The sequence below is a fragment of the Balaenoptera acutorostrata genome, chromosome 9, assembly GCF_949987535.1.
Source record: "Balaenoptera acutorostrata chromosome 9, mBalAcu1.1, whole genome shotgun sequence".
Lineage (NCBI taxonomy): Eukaryota > Metazoa > Chordata > Mammalia > Artiodactyla > Balaenopteridae > Balaenoptera > Balaenoptera acutorostrata.
Genome location: NC_080072.1, coordinates 7,321,486 through 7,338,797, shown reverse-complemented (window position 1 = coordinate 7,338,797; position 17,312 = coordinate 7,321,486). Strand labels below are relative to the sequence as shown.

Here is a 17,312-nt window from a genome sequence, read left to right as displayed (position 1 = left end):
GGATAGGATAGCCTCTTTGTGAAGGTGTGCCTGTGTGACAGGCGGACAGCCAGAAGACTGCATGTCTCAGAGACCTGGAGAAGAGTTTGAAAAAGAAGGGAACGGTCAATGGTGTCATGGGGGTTGATAGGCTGATAAGGACAGAGAGGAAATCTCTAAATCTGTTGAAATGGAGGTCGTGGTGTCTTTGTTAGAAGATGTTTCAATGAACTGGGGGAACAAAATCCCCATTAAACTGGGCAGAAAGAGACTTGGAAATAAGTCAACAGAGATATGGAGTATAAACAGAATATGTGTTTTTATAGGGTGAAAAGAAATGGGGTGACAATCAAAAGCAGAATGGGCTTAAGGAAGGGCTCTGATTTTTTTAGAAGAGGATACTAAGCCATATTTGTAGACGAATTTGCGTGATTCAATAGTGAAGGAGAGGACTTCCCTGGTGACTCAGTGGTTAAGAATCTGCCTGCCAATGCAGGGGACACGGGTTCAAGCCCTGGTCCGGGAAGATCCCACATGCCGCGGAGCAATTGGGCCCGTGCGCCACAACTACTGAGCCTGCGCTCTAGAGCCCGTGAGCCACAACTACTGAGCCCACGTGCCACAACTACTGAAGCCCGCGCGCCTAGAGCCCGTGCTCCATAACGAGAGAAGCCACCGCAATGAGAAGCCCGCGCACCTCAACGAAGAGTAGCCCCCGCTCGCCGCAACTAGAGAAAGCCCACATGCAGCAACGAAGACCCAACACAGCCAAAAATCAATAAATAAATAAATAATTTTTTTAAAAAATAGTGAAGGAGAAATAAATGGTACAGAAGATAGTTGCAGGAGGGAAGTTCTTCATGGAGAGAACAAGCTTGGGAGTAGGAAGCAAAGGAGAAGAGGCGGGCATCAATTAAGTTGGTGGCTTGATATGGTGGCAGGAAGGTGGGGGAACTTCTGTCAGACCCCCAATATTCAGGCCAAAGATCTGCCAGGTTCTGGGAGTCAATTTCCCCCTCCCTAAAATGGGCACAAGTTTGGCAGCCCAAGTGGACTGTTCACTCCTCTTACCTCCGGGTACCCACCAACCCCTGGCCTGTAAGTGAGGGTAAAGGGTTAACCACGAGGTTAAAGAAAGGTCTGCGAGGTAGCAGGACGCATGAACTCTATCTAGGCCACCTCTGGACCTGCCAGTTCTCACCAACGTCTCACCTTCTCATTTTTGGACGGGCCCAGACCCTCCCTCTCTCCTCCCACTCCACCAGGTGGAAGAGGGAGAGCTGGAGCAGGAGTTTCGGGACGCGCGCCCGTCTTCGTCGCGCCTGCGCACTCGTCCCTCGTCTCCCTGGCCCCGGAGACCCGGCAAGTGGCTAGTTCTTCGTCGCTCGCTCTCGGGCGGGCGCGCCCGGGCGGCGCCTGCGCAGAAGGACGAGGAAACTGGTTCCCCGTGCGGCCCCAGCGCCTGCGCGCTGCGGCTTCGGGCCTCCCGGCCTGAGGGAAAGGAGCCGGGAAGATGGCGGCTGTGGTGGAAAATGTAGTGAAGCTGTGAGTGGCCGTTTCGATCTCTCCTAGGCCGGGAGGTCTTGTAAGGGGCCTGGGAGCAGGGGGCGGTATGGGAAGGGACGAGGCGGAGAGAGGGACGTGCCCGGGAAGGCCTTGTTGCGACTCCTAGTGGGGAGGGCAACAGGAGACTCCGGAGAAGACGTTGCGCTTCTTTGGAAACTTGTGGAGGCCCTGAGGGTGGCCCACGGGAGCCCCTAACGGGCAGCCTCCCTGTGGGGCTATGCGGTCTGGGCGCTGCCTTCATGCTGAGGGTTTCCAGAGTATGGCGCCCTTGTTGCGTACGAGAGACGGTCCCGGGTTCGCTCCCGAGACGCCTCAGTCCGGGGGAGCCAGGCAGAGGGCGGACCCGGGAGTGGCCCGGCCGCCGACCCCTTCTCATCGGCTGCACGCGACCGGCCCTGGAAGAGCAGGCTCGGCAGCCCTGGCGCTGTTAAGCACTCTGGGCTGTTTTATTCTAAACAACCCCGTGATGTTCCGGGGGTGGGGGGCAGGGGGAGCGGGTGGTCCTTGCGTATCAGGTACCCGAGACCAAAAATATTCTTGGGAAGAATTTGTTGAGGAGCAGATACAGAGGGAAAGAACTTCAGGGAATAGGGCCTTTGCGCCGCCCAATCCCAGCCATCCAAAAGCGGGCATTGGACGGACGCGGTCCAGGCCACCCTGCCGCCCAGATGGGCATCTAGGCCGGCCGTCTTCGCTCTGCAATACTCTTGGGCTAGGTAGATTTCGAGCAAGGTTAAAGTTAATGGTTGTTGGGTAAATGGAGAATGGCCTGTTAGCTGTGAGTTAAAGATGCCTTGGGACTTGATGTAACCCAGCCTCCTCCCTGCAGAAGAATCTGAATGAATTTTGCAATGGGTTCATGCCCCCCGTGGGCGAATACAGCAAGCTCCTTTAATGGGTAAGTTTGGCTGGCTGCAGAGGTAGGAAAATTGAGAGCTGTCTAGGTGTCTAGTTTTGGATTTTGACTGAATGACGAGGTAAAGGTTTGGGAACTCTTCTAAAGGACTCACAGCTTCTCATCTGTCTTTGTGGTGGGTTGAGCCCCACTCTTCCCAGGAGCGCTTTTTAAGGGTACATTTGCTTCTCTCCCTCCCCCTGCCTGGAGCCTTTTCTTTGAGAATGCTTTCCCACTTCCATTAAGCTAAGTGCCTTCTCCTTCTCCTCTTGTGGGTTGTTTTTTTTTTTTTTTTAACTTGCTTTCAGCTCCATCCTGCTGCCTCTTTCAGCCACCCCTCCTCCCAACACTATTATCTTTCTCTCTGATCTGCCCACTCCAGTTTCCCCAGCTCTCTCTTCAAGCTGACATTTCCCTCAATTTAGAAATGATGCTGTTGATCTGCCATTTATATAGTTATCCTTCCTGACTCAGATGTTCTTTCTTTGTTTCCCTACCTTTCTCTTTGTTGACTCCCCCTGTCCCATTGTAAGGGGAGGTTTTACACAGGTTTCATGCTTCTCGAAAAAGAATCAAAGCTTCTACCTTGGAAACCTTACTGTACTGGGGGAATGTCAGACTAGCCTAGGTTTAAGAGTTATATGTAATGAGATTCTTTATGTTGGAAGACTTTCATCTGGGAAATAGGGTTAGCAACCCTTTTGTGTGATGTTAGAAATGAGGGTTTGGCCATTTAAATAGAGCACGACTTCTTATTTCTCTTTAAAGAACTGTAGAGATCGTGAGGGTCACCAGCCACTGGTTCCTGAATACCAGTAATGAGAAACCAACTTTCTCCTCCTCAGTTCTAGCTGCAGAGAGCTGTGGACCACAGTTAATACATTTCCCTACAGAACTTGCCCTTTAAGAAGGGACTTGCAGGGCTTCCCTGGTGGCGCAGTGGTTGAGAATCCGCCTGCCAATGCAGGGGACACGGGTTCGAGCCCTGGTCTGGGAGGATCCCACATGCCGCGGAGCAACTACGCCCGTGCGCCACAACTACTGAGCCTGCGCGTCTGGAGCCTGTGCTCCTCAACAAGAGAGGCCGCGACAGTGAGAGGCCCGCGCACCGCGATGAAGAGTGACCCCCCACTTGCCGCAACTAGAGAAAGCCCTCGCACAGAAACGAAGACCCAACACAGCCAAAAATAAATAAATAAATAAATAATTAAAAAAAAAAAAAAAGGAGGGACTGGCAGTCTTCCTGTACCATCCTCATCCTGGAAAGAGGTGCTTTTCTGGCGCTTCTCTTGATCATGGTGTGCCTAGTCTTCTGACAGCTGAGGTTGTACATCGAGGTCAGGACTGCTAGCTCATCTTTTCTGACTTGCATCTTGTTCTGGGAGAAGAATTGCCCCGTTTATAGATTCTCTGTCCCTCTCAAATGTGGTGTCAGAATTGAAACAATCTTTAAGGGGTCTTACTAGGGCAAAATAATAGTATAAAATAGCTATGGTTGCTGACTGGTTTTGAAATCCTCTGAGTTAGGTAACGAGATCTGGAGAATGATGTTACCTTGAAATTTCTTGAAACAGGAGCCTTAGATTCTTAAGAGATCTCTCTCATTCTCTCTTGCTCTATCCTCATCAGATCCTCTCTTCCTCCAACTGGTGTTTCATTCTCAGCTCTCTTACTCACGAGACAGTTTGCCCCACCTTCCGAAATCCCACTTAACTCACAAGAGCTTTGATAGAACATCTCTCATCCATCCCCGCCAGCTGTTTCCAGCTTCCTTCTTCTGACTTTGCAGCTCTCAGCCTGTCTAGCCCTTCCTTCCATTTGACTTACAGTGTCAGTGTCAATTCCCATCAGTGGAAACAAAGGAGCTGCTGCACTCAGCCTTGTTTATCCAGTTTTCCTCTGTTTAGTGAGGACATGGCTGCCTCCTAAAGGCGAGCAAATATGAGCCTGTTCCCTTCGCTCTACTCTCCAATACAAGATTCATGCCTACCTCAAATTACAGTCATTACGGCTCATTGAATCAAGCCAGGCTGTCTTGTGGTGTCACAAGATGTGTGTGCAGTGTGTGTCTTTTTCAGTTGCTGGGAATGTGCTAAGCTGTGCCTAAGTGGTCTATTGTGGCTGCCCAGTGAAAGCCCCCCTCAGATTCCAGAGAAGGGTTTGTTGCTGTAGCTTGAGTTATGGACATAAACAGCAGAGGACCTCGGTTCAGCTTCTCTTGCTAGGAGTCTCCCTCTTGTAGAATATGTCAGAGCTTATCTAGTTCAGCCTCCCCAGTCAATAGCATAGGAACCTGAGGTCCACGTAGGTTGATTAAATGTCCACGTTTATGTGGTGACTTGCAGCCAAGCCAGGTCTTTTTACTCCTTAGTCAAGATGTTTCAGACACCATCATGGGTACTGAGGATATTGTGAGAAAGAAATCATCTCTGCTCTCATTTTGTTTATTTTGAGATTGATTGGATATATAAATGTGAATATAGTTAAAGTTCCCATACTAAAGTACTTGTTAAACCCTGAAGCATGAGAACAAGATTGGTTCTATATACATGCTTCTTAATTTATTTACTTTTATTTTTGGCTGCGTTGGATCTTCGTTGCTGTGCGCAGGCTTTCTCTAGTTGTGGTGAGCCGGGGCTACTCTTTGTTGCAGTGCGTGGGCTTCTCATTGCGGTGGCTTCTCTTGTTGCAGAGCATGGGCTCTAGGTGCACGGGCTTCAGTAGTTGTGGCTCGCGGGCTCTAGAGCACAGGCTCAGTAGTTGTGGCGCACAGGCTTAGTTGCTCTGCGGCATGTGGGATCTTCCTGGACCAGGGATCGAACCCGTGTCCCCTGCATTGGCAGGTGGATTCTTAACCACTGCACCACCAGGGAAGCCCATACATGCTTCTTAGAACCAGATAACTCCTGGCACTGTGCAGTTTTGCAGCTTTTTAAAGCACTTTAAAAAATCCGATTTCAAATTGAATCTTTTGAGTCCAAGAAGTTTCTTTCCTAAAAAATTTGATGGTGTGAGAATGGAGAAGGGCCTAGGATAGGCCTTTGAGGAAACAGGTTTTGTATCAGTGTAATGGTACTCAGTAGAAAGTAGTCTTCAAGAGTGTTCAAGTATTTTCTGATGTTTTCCATTGATTGTAAAATTAGTATATAGAATTAGTTAGTTGGCTAAACACCTAGTTTAAAATTCAGAAGATGTAAAATGGCACATAGGAGAAAGTCCCCTAGTCACCTGGTTTTTCTCCTTGGAGGCCTACAGTTTCTTTTCCACCAATTGGCTACATAAATGGTGGCATCCTATAACACTCCTCAGCCCTGTACCTTTTTTTTTTCTAGTTATCTTGGAGATTGTTTAATGTTAGTACACGAAGAGCTTCCTTCTTTTTTTTTTTTTTTATGGCTAAGTAGAATTTCATTGTATAGATAGTTTGTATAGCTAGAGTTTGTATAGAGTTTGCTAAATATAGTTTCATAAGTCCCCCAGACCTTTTTGAACTCTTCTCATTTGTAAAAAGGAGCTAACCTCTGCTTCTCAGAATCCTGAGGGTTAAGAGAAATAGCATCTTGGCTAGCACAGGGTTATACTCTTGAGAGGCACAGAATGAACATTATTTTCTTCCCCTCTTTGTGGGTTAGACTAAGGTCCAATTAGACACATGATGAAATCCTGTGTTCCTAACGGTAATTTATTTGTAAAGTACCTTTCCTCGTAATGGCTTAGTGAAGGGGCTTGGTGTCCCATGAGGCAGAAATGGTAGCAAATAAAAGCAGAGTGACACTCTCCGAGTCCCTTGAGCCTTCTAGAGAAGCAGATGGCAAGTGAAAGGGATAGCTCAGCACCAGCCCAACACATACACACACACACACACACCTGATCTTTGTCTTTCCCGCAGCCTTGGGGAGCAGTATTACAAAGATGCAATGGAGCAGTGCCACAATTACAATGCCCGCCTCTGTGCTGAGCGCAGCGTGCGCCTGCCTTTCTTGGACTCACAGACCGGAGTAGCACAGAGCAACTGTTATATCTGGATGGAAAAGCGACACCGCGGTCCAGGTGAGGGTCCACTCAGGAGCACAAGGAGGAAGAAGCTTCCTCATCTTAGGGGATGAGCAGCTGAAAGGGTTTTCCTTACTGCCTTCCACCCATGGATGATTATAGTCTTCCCATGATTAGAAGCCCAGGGAGGATGAAGCATCTCTGTTTTCTGCAGGGCTGCACTGCGGAAGCTCTTGTTGGGCTTCTGGAGAGCTATGTGTTAGCCAAGGCCTCTGAGCTTACATCTCTTTTTCCTGTCCCCACCCCATCCCCAGGCCCTCACTGTCCACATTCCTCCCTTGTTCTAGAACTCAGTCAGGGCCTACTCATGCAGAAAGTGTTTGGTATTATTTTCTGGGGTTAGGTCTTGACTTCTCTCTCTTTTTCCCTTCCACAGGATTGGCCTCTGGGCAGCTGTACTCCTACCCTGCCCGGCGCTGGCGGAAAAAGCGGCGAGCCCACCCTCCTGAGGATCCAAGACTCTCTTTCCCATCTATTAAACCAGGTAAAGCGCACTCCTCCCTGAGCAGGGGCATAGCCTGCTGTGTAGTAGGAGGCCTGCCAATCACCTGTTACGTACCAGGCCCAGTGCTAGATCCTAAAGATACTAAAACGAATGAGATGTGATTCCTTCTGTAAAGAACTCAGTCAAATGGAAGAGACAGGTAAACAGATAAGTCACGGTGCCAAGTGAACCACGGTGTCTTGGTTCCTGGGCAGCCAGAGACCAGAAGACAGTGACTGGCTAGTGGCTGGTCTAGCACTTTAAACACCCGGAGAGGTCTGCTTTCAGCCCTTCTGAGCCTCGCCTCCTCCTGGCCTTGCCTGCAGACACAGACCAGACCCTGAAGAAGGAGGGGCTGATCTCTCAGGACGGCAGTAGTTTAGAGGCTCTGTTGCGCACCGACCCCCTGGAGAAGCGAGGCGCCCCAGATCCCCGAGTTGATGATGACAGCCTGGGCGAGTTTCCTGTGACGAACAGTCGAGCACGGAAGGTACAAGATTAACACTGTGGTTAAGGGAACTTTGATGGAATTCAGTCTCCTCTTCATCAGAGGCCACCCAGTAATCAGAATAGAAGTAGAAGCTGTGGGCCTGGAGGCAGCCGCCTGCAGTTCTGTTCCTGCTCCATTCCTTAACGAGAACTTCGTTGTTACCTTCCAGTCTTTCCTGCTCCTGTCCTTCTAACTACAGACTCTCATTCATCTTCTGTTGCCACCAAAGTTTTTTGGTGCCTGGGGTTTCATGGGTGATGCAGACCTGGTCCCTACCAACAAGGAAAATAAAACTGTACATAAAAATAATAAGAGCTAAAAATATGCCAGGCACTGTGCTAAGTGCTTTTCCATCATCTTCTCCAGTCTCTACAACCTTATGAAATAGGTATTGTTGCCCATTTCACATATAGGGAGGCTGCAGCAGATCAGTGAAAAACAAAAACTTCCCACCAGGCCACCCAAGTAAGCAGGAAAGCTCTAATTTAAATCTGGGAAGTGAGGTGTCGGAAGGGAACCACCACTAACATGCACCTAAGGTGGCAGATCACAGGCAGGAGAGGCCACAGCTACTTGGGGTATCAGGGAAAGTTTTATGAAAACATGGGGTTTGATTTAGCCACTTGGAGATGATGGGAAAGCCATTCCAGGCTAGGGGAGCAACATGAAGAGAGGCGCAGAGGAAGGAGAACCCAAAGCACTGAAAGAACAGCAGTGAGGAGTGAGGCTGGAGTGGAGGGGCCAGGTCACAGAGGAGGCTGTGGGCGGCCTGGGCCCGTCCCATCGTGGGGGAGCTTTTGGATGTTCCTTATTTCTGCCCATCCTGATCTTCCTGTCCACTCAGCGGATCCTAGAACCGGATGACTTCCTGGATGACCTCGATGATGAGGACTATGAAGAAGACACTCCCAAGCGTCGGGGCAAGGGGAAGTCCAAGGTGAGGGGCCAAGTGCTACCTGCAGCCTGGGGGCTCAGGTAGCTTGCACAGTCCCACTGTTTTATTGCCTGTTGTTGCCATTTTCCCTCTTGAGTGAGATTAGCAGCCAGCTTCCAGGAGAGTCTAACTCCTCAGGCCTAGGCACCTTATTAAGGGCATCTTTTTGCTCTTCTTCACAGGGTAAAGGTGTGGGCAGTGCCCGTAAGAAGCTGGACGCTTCCATCCTGGAGGATCGAGATAAACCCTATGCCTGTGACAGTGAGTGCCTCACGAGTGGGTGGGTAGTCCTTGCCTTGGACCCAGCTCCTCAGGATATGAGAGGAGGGAAGGTTGTGTTCTTGTTCAAAGTGGTAAAACAAGCCTGGACTCTTGTCCTGCCTGCTGACTGGTTCCCTCTGAGATCCCTGAGAGGCCCTGGCCTCCGCTCCATGGTGGGTGAGCCCTGCATGCTCTGGGGGAGATTGCTGTCCTCAGGGTGGGGGTACCCCTGAGGGGTACACACAGCAGGCAGGGTTGGCCTCAAATAGGTGGCATCCAGGTCTGCTGGCCCCAATCAAGTCAGGGCCCCAGGAGTCCAACACTGACTTTTTCAATGTCTGTTCTCTCTCCCCCTTTTCTCTCTCTTGCCCCACTTCTGTCCCTCCACCCTGGGAGCACCATCACCGCTGGGGTTTCTCTCTCGTTTGCTCCGCTTTCCTGCTGCTGCCGCACCTGTCTCAAGTGTATCAAGGCCTTCTTCTCATGACTTTTCTTTCTGTCTTTCAGATAGTTTCAAACAAAAGCATACCTCGAAAGCGCCCCAGAGAGGTAGCTCTCTCAACTTTTCAGACTTTTGGTTTTCCTATCCCTTTTTCCCTCCTCCCTTGTTCCTGCCTTTCTCATCTGTGATGCTAGTCTTAAAGTCTCTGGAATGGCATGGGGATAGGAGCGATGGACCTTCTACTGTGCTCCGCTCCTCACAGTCCTGGAAGCTGCCTTTACCACTGCTTGTCTCCCACAAAGTTGCTCCTAGGGCTGCTCGGGCCCACTGCATGGGGTGGCTTCAAAAGCATTACAAGGAACCCGTTACAAACAGATCCCTTTGCTCCCCCTGCCCCAAAACGGACACAGAGTGGTCAGCTAACGTTCCCCACCATCCCGCCACCCCCTCCTCCCATCCCTTCCCTGTTCCTTTCCTGCTGCCCCCTGCTCTTCTTGGTATCACTGCTCAAAACTGAGATGCCTCATGGGGATCTGCTTTCCTTGCTGGTTGGGGGCTGGGGGGGTTGGGCAGGGCACTGATGTGGGAGTGTCTTTGAGTTCCTTTGGGAGACGGCTACCCCAGCAGACTCAGTTGGTAGGTTATGCCCAAGAGATCCACCCCCTAGCTCCTTCATCTGGGCAGAGATGGGCTGTGTTATATATGGAGTAGCATGAGCCTCCTTCATTTACTGAGAGGTAAAAAAGTTCGGAGTCTCTGCTACCTTTCCTCCTTCCTGCCATATTGCAAGGCTATAGAAATTTCCTCTCCCTCCTGACCTGGAGCTCCCCAGACTATTCCCAGGGCAGGCGGTGATGGGGCAAGGGCTCAGCCTCCCAGACAGCCTACGTGGAGGAGTAGAGGTGGCCATGGGCTGGGGTTTAGTAGGGAGAAGAGCCATGGAAGCTGGAGAGCCCCAGGCCTGATGTTCCTGGCCAAGGGGAGGCGGCTGTCACTAAAGGCCTGTCCCTGAGCAGAGCTGATGGGGGTGATTACCTCTGCCTCAGGTGGAGCCCACAGCTTAGAGGGGCAGGGATGTGGCACTCTGGGATCCTGACACCTTTCTCTGCAATCTTCTCCGCGCTTAGTTTGTGGAAAACGTTACAAGAACCGACCAGGCCTCAGTTACCACTATGCCCACTCCCACTTGGCTGAGGAGGAGGGCGAGGACAAGGAAGACTCGCAGCCACCCACCCCTGTTTCCCAGAGGTCCGAGGAGCAGAAATGTAAGCTGGTGTCAGAGGTGGGGCAAGCAGGAGTCGGCCTGGTTATGAAAAGCCCTCCCTGCCGGGATGTTGAGAGACCCAGAGGCCCACACGGGTATCACGAAAGTTCTTCCCTTTCTCCCTGTAGCCAAGAAGGGTCCCGATGGATTGGCCCTGCCCAACAACTACTGTGACTTCTGCCTGGGGGACTCCAAGATCAACAAGAAGACAGGACAGCCCGAGGAGCTGGTGTCCTGTTCTGACTGTGGCCGCTCAGGTACCTCCAACCCAGGGCCAGGGCAGCCCTAGCCGGCACCCAGTCCCCGAGGGGCTCGTGGCTTGCCAGCATCCAGTGGCTGTCACAGTCAACCAGGTCACCTCGCTTCTCCCCGATCTCCGGCTGCCTGTTTCACTTGCTCCCCCCCACAGGGCATCCGTCCTGCCTCCAGTTCACCCCCGTGATGATGGCAGCAGTGAAGACCTACCGCTGGCAGTGCATCGAGTGCAAGTGCTGCAACATCTGTGGCACCTCCGAGAACGATGTGCGTGTGTCATCCCGTCCCCCTCCGCCCCCCGCCCCCAGCACGCTCCTGCTCAGCTTTTAACTGTACTTTCCACCCGTGGGAACTTTGATTTGTTTGGCAGGTGTTCACTGAGTACCGACTTTGTGTCAGACACTGTTTTAGGCAATAAGCACGCTAAAGACAAACAAGGTCCCTGCTTTCATGGGGTTTTCGTTCTTGCGGGAACAAGCAGTAAGCAAGGAAATGGGTGACGTTTTTATGATATTCCATGAAGAAAATGAAACCAGTAATGTGGCAGAGAGTAACTGGATAACTGATTTAGATAGAGGTCTTTTCTGAGGAGGTGATGTTGGTGTCGAGGTTTGGATGATACAAAGGAGACAGTCCAGGAAGATTTGGAGAGAGAGTATTCCCAGGAAAGAGTAGCCAGCCACAAAGGCCTAAAGGTGGGCACACTGGGTGGATTGAGGCCACTGTGGCCAGCTGGAGCCCTCCTGCAGTGGGAGAGCAAGTAAAAGATGAGACTGGAAGGCAGGTGCCATCAGGTCTGAGAGTTTAATCAGGAGTGATGTGGTTTGTCTTACATTTTAAAAAGGTAACTTTGGCTGCTCTGTGGAGAACAGATTGGGAGGGAACAATGTAGAGGCCATGAGATCCGTTAGGTGGCTGGTGGCGTCCAGGTGGGATGACAGTAGTGACTCTGTCTGGGTGGAAGTGGACAGCAGTGATTTTCTGTCCAGAGGGTCCCATGTCTGTTCTTACTGCCATCTATCCTGCCCCTCCTGGAATTAGCAGCCGTGTCTGCAGAAGCCCTCCTTCCTACCTGTCCCCAGCGGCCCAGCTGAGGCCCGCTAGTCATTCACCTCCCCCCTCCTCTTCCATCTTGCCTTCTCTAGGACCAGCTGCTCTTCTGTGATGACTGCGATCGTGGCTACCACATGTATTGTCTCACCCCGTCTATGTCTGAGCCTCCTGAAGGTAGGTTTCCCTGATCTCTTACTCAGAACAAGTATTTTATTAGTAACTTGGAAAATCACCTGTACGGTAATGGAGTTCTCGTATCAGTGATACATTCTTTCAGATTAGGGAGTAGGCACATTGCCTTCACTCAGTTCAGAGTGCTTTCCTAGCATTGCAACTTCGAGGCTTTAATGTTTGTACATTATCACCAGGTAACATTTACAAACACAGAAAATCGACAGCCTGAGAGAAAACAGATGCTGAGCAGAGAATAATTACCAGAAGGAGAGATTTGTTTTCCTCCAACAAGTCTAAGAAACTCAGCTCGTAGTTTGTCTGACGCAAGACTAGTTTTAGCACTCCACTCTCGACAGATGTGAGCGTTCGTTTCTGCCAGTGCGGGGGAGGGAGTTGAACCTGGAGCCTGAGTGGGTCACTCTGGCCCTCCAGCAGTGCTTAACGATGCTTCAAGTTTATGGAAGGTCTTCGACAAAACCAGTGGTGACACCAAAAAGTGGCTGCCTCGCCGCAAGTCCTCTTCCAGCCAGCTGTCTGTGCCGAAGCCCCTCCTTTATAGAAGTTCAGAAGCTTACTCAGGAGGATACAAATGCCTAGTAGCTGTTACTGTGACAAAGGATGTGGGCCAGCATTACAGGCGAGAGAAAGTAGCTCACTGTGTGATGTGGGCTGACTTGTAGTGTAGGTCAGACTGCTGTCACCCCCTAGAGAAGGAGGCCACTAACAAAGTCTGAGGGTCCTTTAGCAGCTGCAGGGGATCACTCAGCTTTTTCATCTGTCATACCGCGTTTATAAGTTTCATCTGTCATGCCATGTTTGAGGAGAAGTAGTGTGTTTTTTGGGTTTTTTAAATCATAAAATATCAGTTCACAGGCACAATTCTACATTAACTGTAGAAAGGCTTTCCTAATGAAGTGCTGTCAGACACTGAGTGGAGAGTTGCAGGCAGCTCGCAGGGGGACCCCGTAGAACCATCAGATGGTCTAGGCTCTAGGTCAGGGGTTTGCAAACTATGACCCTCTGGCCACACCTAGCTGCAGCTAGTACGTATAGCTCACAAGCTGAAAATGACTTTTACTTTTTTTTTTAAAATTAATTAATTAATTTATTTATTTATTTATGGCTGTGTTGGGTCTTCGTTTCTGTGCGAGGGCTTTCTCTAGTTGCGGCAAGCGGGGGCCACTCTTCATCGCGGTGCGCGGACCTCTCACTATTGCGGCCTCTGTTGTTGCGGAGCACAGGCTCCAGATGCGCAGGCTCAGTAGCTGTGGCTCACAGGCCTAATCGCTCCGCGGCATGTGGGATCTTCCCAGACCAGGGCTCGAACCCGTTTCCCCTGCATTGGCAGGCAGATTCTCAACCACTGTGCCACCAGGGAAGCCCGACTTTTACATTTTTAAAGAGAGGTTTTTTTAAAAAAAAGATGTGGCTGAGACTGTATGTGGCTCTCGAAGCCTCAAGTAGTTAAGGCTCTCTGGCTACTTACAGAAAAGCTTATCAACTGCTGCATATTTACCTTTGGGTCAGAAAGGATCTTACCTTTTTGAGAGTCACATATCTCTGAAGAGCTGATAAAAGCTGTGGATTCTTTCCCCCAGAATAATGTTCGAATACACATATGTACAATTATGCTTATAACTTCAAGGCATTAAGGGCTAATTTTGTTTCTCAAAAAAAGCATAGAAGAATCCAACCATAGCAAATATTAATAAACAAGGTATGAGCTAGTTATTTTTCTCATAAGGGACATTATTTCCTGTTTTTCTATGAAACCAGACTTGGGTCACAACAAGTTGGGTCATCGTAGTTGGCCCCCTTTCCTCTGATTGGGTCCTCAGCCTCTGCTCAGACACCTAGTGACGGTGGGGAGCCCTTCTCATCTTTCCGTGGTCTTCACAGAAAGCTGTCTCATGTGGTATCAATATTGGTTTCTCTAGAGCCTCTATTCATGATCTTTATTCTAACCTTCAGGGCCCTGAGAATGAAGTCTGGTTCTTCTGTAATCACAAGTTTAAAGCTTTTTAAAGCTTTAAAAAAGTTATCTCTACCCAGGTCCTCTTTAGTGATTCTGATTTAATAGGCCAAGAGGCGTCTGTATTCTGAAATAGGCCTCCAGGCGATTATTTCTTATATCTCCATTGAGAATTATTTTTCATGATATTTGGAGACCTAGAGCTCCTCCCTGCTCAGGATAACTGTGAAACTTTGCTACTGCAGAACATCTCCCATCCTACCTGTAGCCAGTCCTGCTACTGGAGGTGAGGTGTGGGGAGTAGAAGGACAGCAGATGAGGATTGTGCGGGGCCCCTCCTAACCCCGTTATTCTTCTCTGCAGGAAGTTGGAGCTGCCACTTGTGTCTGGACCTGCTGAAGGAGAAAGCTTCCATCTACCAGAATCAGAACTCCTCTTGATGTGGCCACCCCCAATCCCCCATACATCTAGGGCTGTTTCTCTCCTGTTTTTCATACCCACCTTCCCTTCCTAATCTCTTTCACAAGTCCAGAGAACCTCGGGGAGGTCGTGCCAACCTGCCTTTGGCAGCAGCAAGCTGAGGTGGCAGCTCTGACCGCCTCTGGCCCCAGGCCCTCAGGGAGAACGGAGCGTCACACTGCCCCAAGGCATACCTGTGGGCCCAGCTTCTCACTGTTCTCCATGAAGTGCATTCACTCTGTCTGCCTCGGGCCCCGGCCCTGGTATTCACAGGGTTCAAACCGTGTCCTCTGAGAAAGAGTGGGAGAGCAGCTCACTTCTCTCAGCTCTGCCTCCACTCTGGTCCCCAGGGTTTCCCCTTCCCCTGGAGGTGAGCCAGGCCGGGGCCTCTGCCAGAGCAGCTGGGAGTGAGAACTGAGCAAGCTTGCAAGAAGCTTCCAGTGCCCTCTGTGCTGCTTAGCCTCACAGCCTCCTTCCCCCAGAGTGGCTCTCCGCGGCTCTCTGTTCCTGCTACCCAGGATCCTTTGCCTGAGCCAGGATGCTCTTGGTCACCCTCCTGGCTCTATCCCATTCCCACCACCCCACCCCACGGGGAGTAGCAGCTTCACCTGATTGTTCCTTGTGCTTGCCTGGCTCACTGTCACGGGCGCTGGTCTCTAGTGACTGAAGCATTCCCCACCCTTGTTATTTCCTGTCTTCTGCCTCCCCTCCTTATTCCCTCTGGTTTTGTGGGGAGAGGGGAAGCATTAGGGGGCCAGGCCAACTGCTTGGGGGCCACAGGGAGATGTTGGATAATGTGCCTGTTTTTTAACTCGATGAAAAAGCCTACCTCCGAAACCCCCTTTTTGTTCTTCCTGGACCTGGGCATTCAGCTCCTGCCCTTAACTGAATTGGGAGCCTCTGCCTCCTGCTCTGTGTATCCTGGCTCCTGGGTGGTGGGGAAGCCACATAGACATCCCTTTCTTCCCTGGCACACTCGCTAGCAGCTGGTAAGGTCTTCGCACCCTGATTCTTCAATTTTCTGCCTGGTGACACATTAAGTAGTGTGGGGGGCGGGGACAGTCCATGCCAGGACACCCTGGAGTGTCCTTCCCCTTGGCTGTGGGCAGGCCCTAATTCACTGTCATTTTGGAGTTGAGGTGTCTTTTTTTTTTTTTTCTTTCTTTCTTTAGTTCCTGTATTCTAAGCATTAGTACAAATAAACATTTTTACACAGAGCCCTCTGCTGGATTGTTTATCTCCAGACTCCCTTTTCTGGTTAAGGCCACTTCATCCTAAAACTTTCTTCCTTAGGACAGTGGCTTTTAAATGTTTTGAAGCATAGCTTTTACCCCAAATTAAAATTTTTGCTGAACCTCAATAGATTAAGTTGATATAAAATTGGGTATTTGTTTTAATTTCTTATGTAAATTAGGTTATAACAATTTTTTTATAAAGAACAATGAAGTTGTTTTGATTAATACAAAATTTGGGTTAAAAAATAACTTCAAAATCCTGTTTATTTCTGTATTTTTGTTGGTTTGGAGGAAATTCTGCTGGATTTGTATATGCAAGTGGTGACAGGTTTGTAACAGTTGACCTTGCAATTTCAGATACTTAAAAATAGGTCCAGAAGCTTGATTATAATGACAGGAAAATTAATGACATCACAGTGAAACACATGAAACCTTTTTGTACGAGTAATGAACATGAGCAGAGAGATACCTCAGCCTTGCTTGCCTGACGTACTTTCATTGTATGCAGTGTGCATGAACTCAGCCCATAGCGCAGCGCTGCGGCCTTCCTCCAGGCATATATACATGTACAAAAATGTTTCCTTTTCCTGCAGCCGTTTTAAAGATTTGAATCAGTTATGAACCCCCTGAAGTATCTTTAAGGTTTTCTGGGACAGTCTGAAAGCCACTGTTTCCTACTGAAAGGTGTGGCCTAGGCCCTTGTGTTCAGTTAAGTAAGCGGGGTGCTCTAGTTTGGGAACTGTGTTAGGGACAACACCGCCCCCATCCTCGTGCCTTCACGTGGAAGTAGGCCTGGAGCAGAGGGAGGAAAGCAATGAAATGATCCTTGGTGGTTCAGTAGTCTAAGGCCAGAACAGATAGACGAAAAATGTAAGAAATGAGAATGCTGATGAGAACACTAGCAGGCATAAGTGAGAGGAAATTTGGAAAGTTTGCAGGAGGTGGATTTAGGATGGCATACAGCAGGATGGAAGAGGGATCAGGATTGGGATGGGAAGGGAAGCTGTGAGAAAGGGGACTCATCTGTGGCCCCAGCCCTCCAATCAGAGCTGTGAAGGGAGAGGAAAGCAGGCTAGATCTGAATGGGGAGCACTAGACCCCAGGTTAGAAAGTCTATATTTGATTGCAAAGAACTGAAGGCTACCAAGGAAGGGAATAATATTAAATCTTGAGTTTGGGAACTAGAATCTTGCCAACAGGTACCAAAACTAAATAAAAATTAGTCTTTGGGACTTCCCTGGCTGTCCAGTGGTTAAGACTCCACGCTTCCAATGCCAGGGCACGGGTTCGATCCTTGGTTGGGGAACTAAGATCCCGCATGCTGCGTGGCATGGCAAAAAAAAAAAAAATTAGACTTTTCTCACCCTAAACCAGAACTGGCCCCAAGCAAGTAGTTTATTGTAGCCGGGCTGATAGACGTGAGGCCACTGCTGTCCATGGTAACATCTTTTGTGTAGCTTAAAACCTTCCATTTTTTTAAAAACCACTCGATGAGGGGTATTAGACCTGTTTGGCAGATGAGGAAGCTGCCTAGGGTCACGGCTAGGAAGACCTCCGGCGTTCACGCTGCCCAGAGTCTCGTCAGGCCCCGAGGGCCGGGACGCCTGAGGCTGGCGGCGCCTCCAGGACTCCCGCCGCGTCCGGGATCCGCCTCGCCGTCCCTTAGCACTGGAAGCTCCGTCCCCCGGGGGACCCGGCGACCCGCCACTTTCGCTATGTCCAATGAGACTTAGCCAGGGGCGGGACGGACGCCACCGAAGGCCAATCTAATTGGGCCGAGGCGGGGCTGAGGCGGT

At 50.1% G+C, this 17,312-nt stretch overlaps 1 protein-coding gene across 5 annotated transcripts; it reads left to right on the top strand.

Moving 5' to 3' along the window:
- The first annotated feature begins 1,371 nt into the window (after positions 1–1,371).
- DPF2 (double PHD fingers 2) lies at positions 1,372–15,498 on the top strand. 5 transcript variants are annotated; one of them, XM_057553430.1, is made up of 13 exons: positions 1,473–1,524; positions 2,375–2,443; positions 6,330–6,490; positions 6,870–6,977; positions 7,304–7,467; positions 8,315–8,404; positions 8,584–8,662; positions 9,170–9,211; positions 10,232–10,369; positions 10,497–10,625; positions 10,778–10,890; positions 11,769–11,850; positions 14,186–15,498. In XM_057553430.1, exons 2-13 carry the CDS (start codon positions 2,385–2,387, stop codon positions 14,260–14,262), a joined length of 1,242 nt encoding a protein of 413 aa, XP_057409413.1. In that variant the 5' UTR covers positions 1,473–1,524; positions 2,375–2,384; the 3' UTR covers positions 14,263–15,498. The 5 variants fall into 5 exon arrangements, with proteins under 5 accessions (XP_007170996.1, XP_007170998.1, XP_057409413.1 ...); XM_007170932.2 differs by having other exon boundaries at positions 8,312–8,404; XM_007170934.2 differs by lacking the exon at positions 2,375–2,443 and having other exon boundaries at positions 1,372–1,524; positions 8,312–8,404.
- Positions 15,499–17,312: the final 1,814 nt, after the last annotated feature.

Bases quoted from the DNA above. Each gene is read 5' to 3' on its own strand.
- DPF2 (XM_007170932.2), top strand. From the start codon at position 2,385: ATGAATTTTGCAATGGGTTCATGCCCCCCGTGGGCGAATACAGCAAGC. The intron at 6,491-6,869 runs GTGAGGGTCCAC...TCCCTTCCACAG, and splicing joins AAAGCGACACCGCGGTCCAG to GATTGGCCTCTGGGCAGCTG. The intron at 10,626-10,777 runs GTACCTCCAACC...TCCCCCCCACAG, and splicing joins TTCTGACTGTGGCCGCTCAG to GGCATCCGTCCTGCCTCCAG.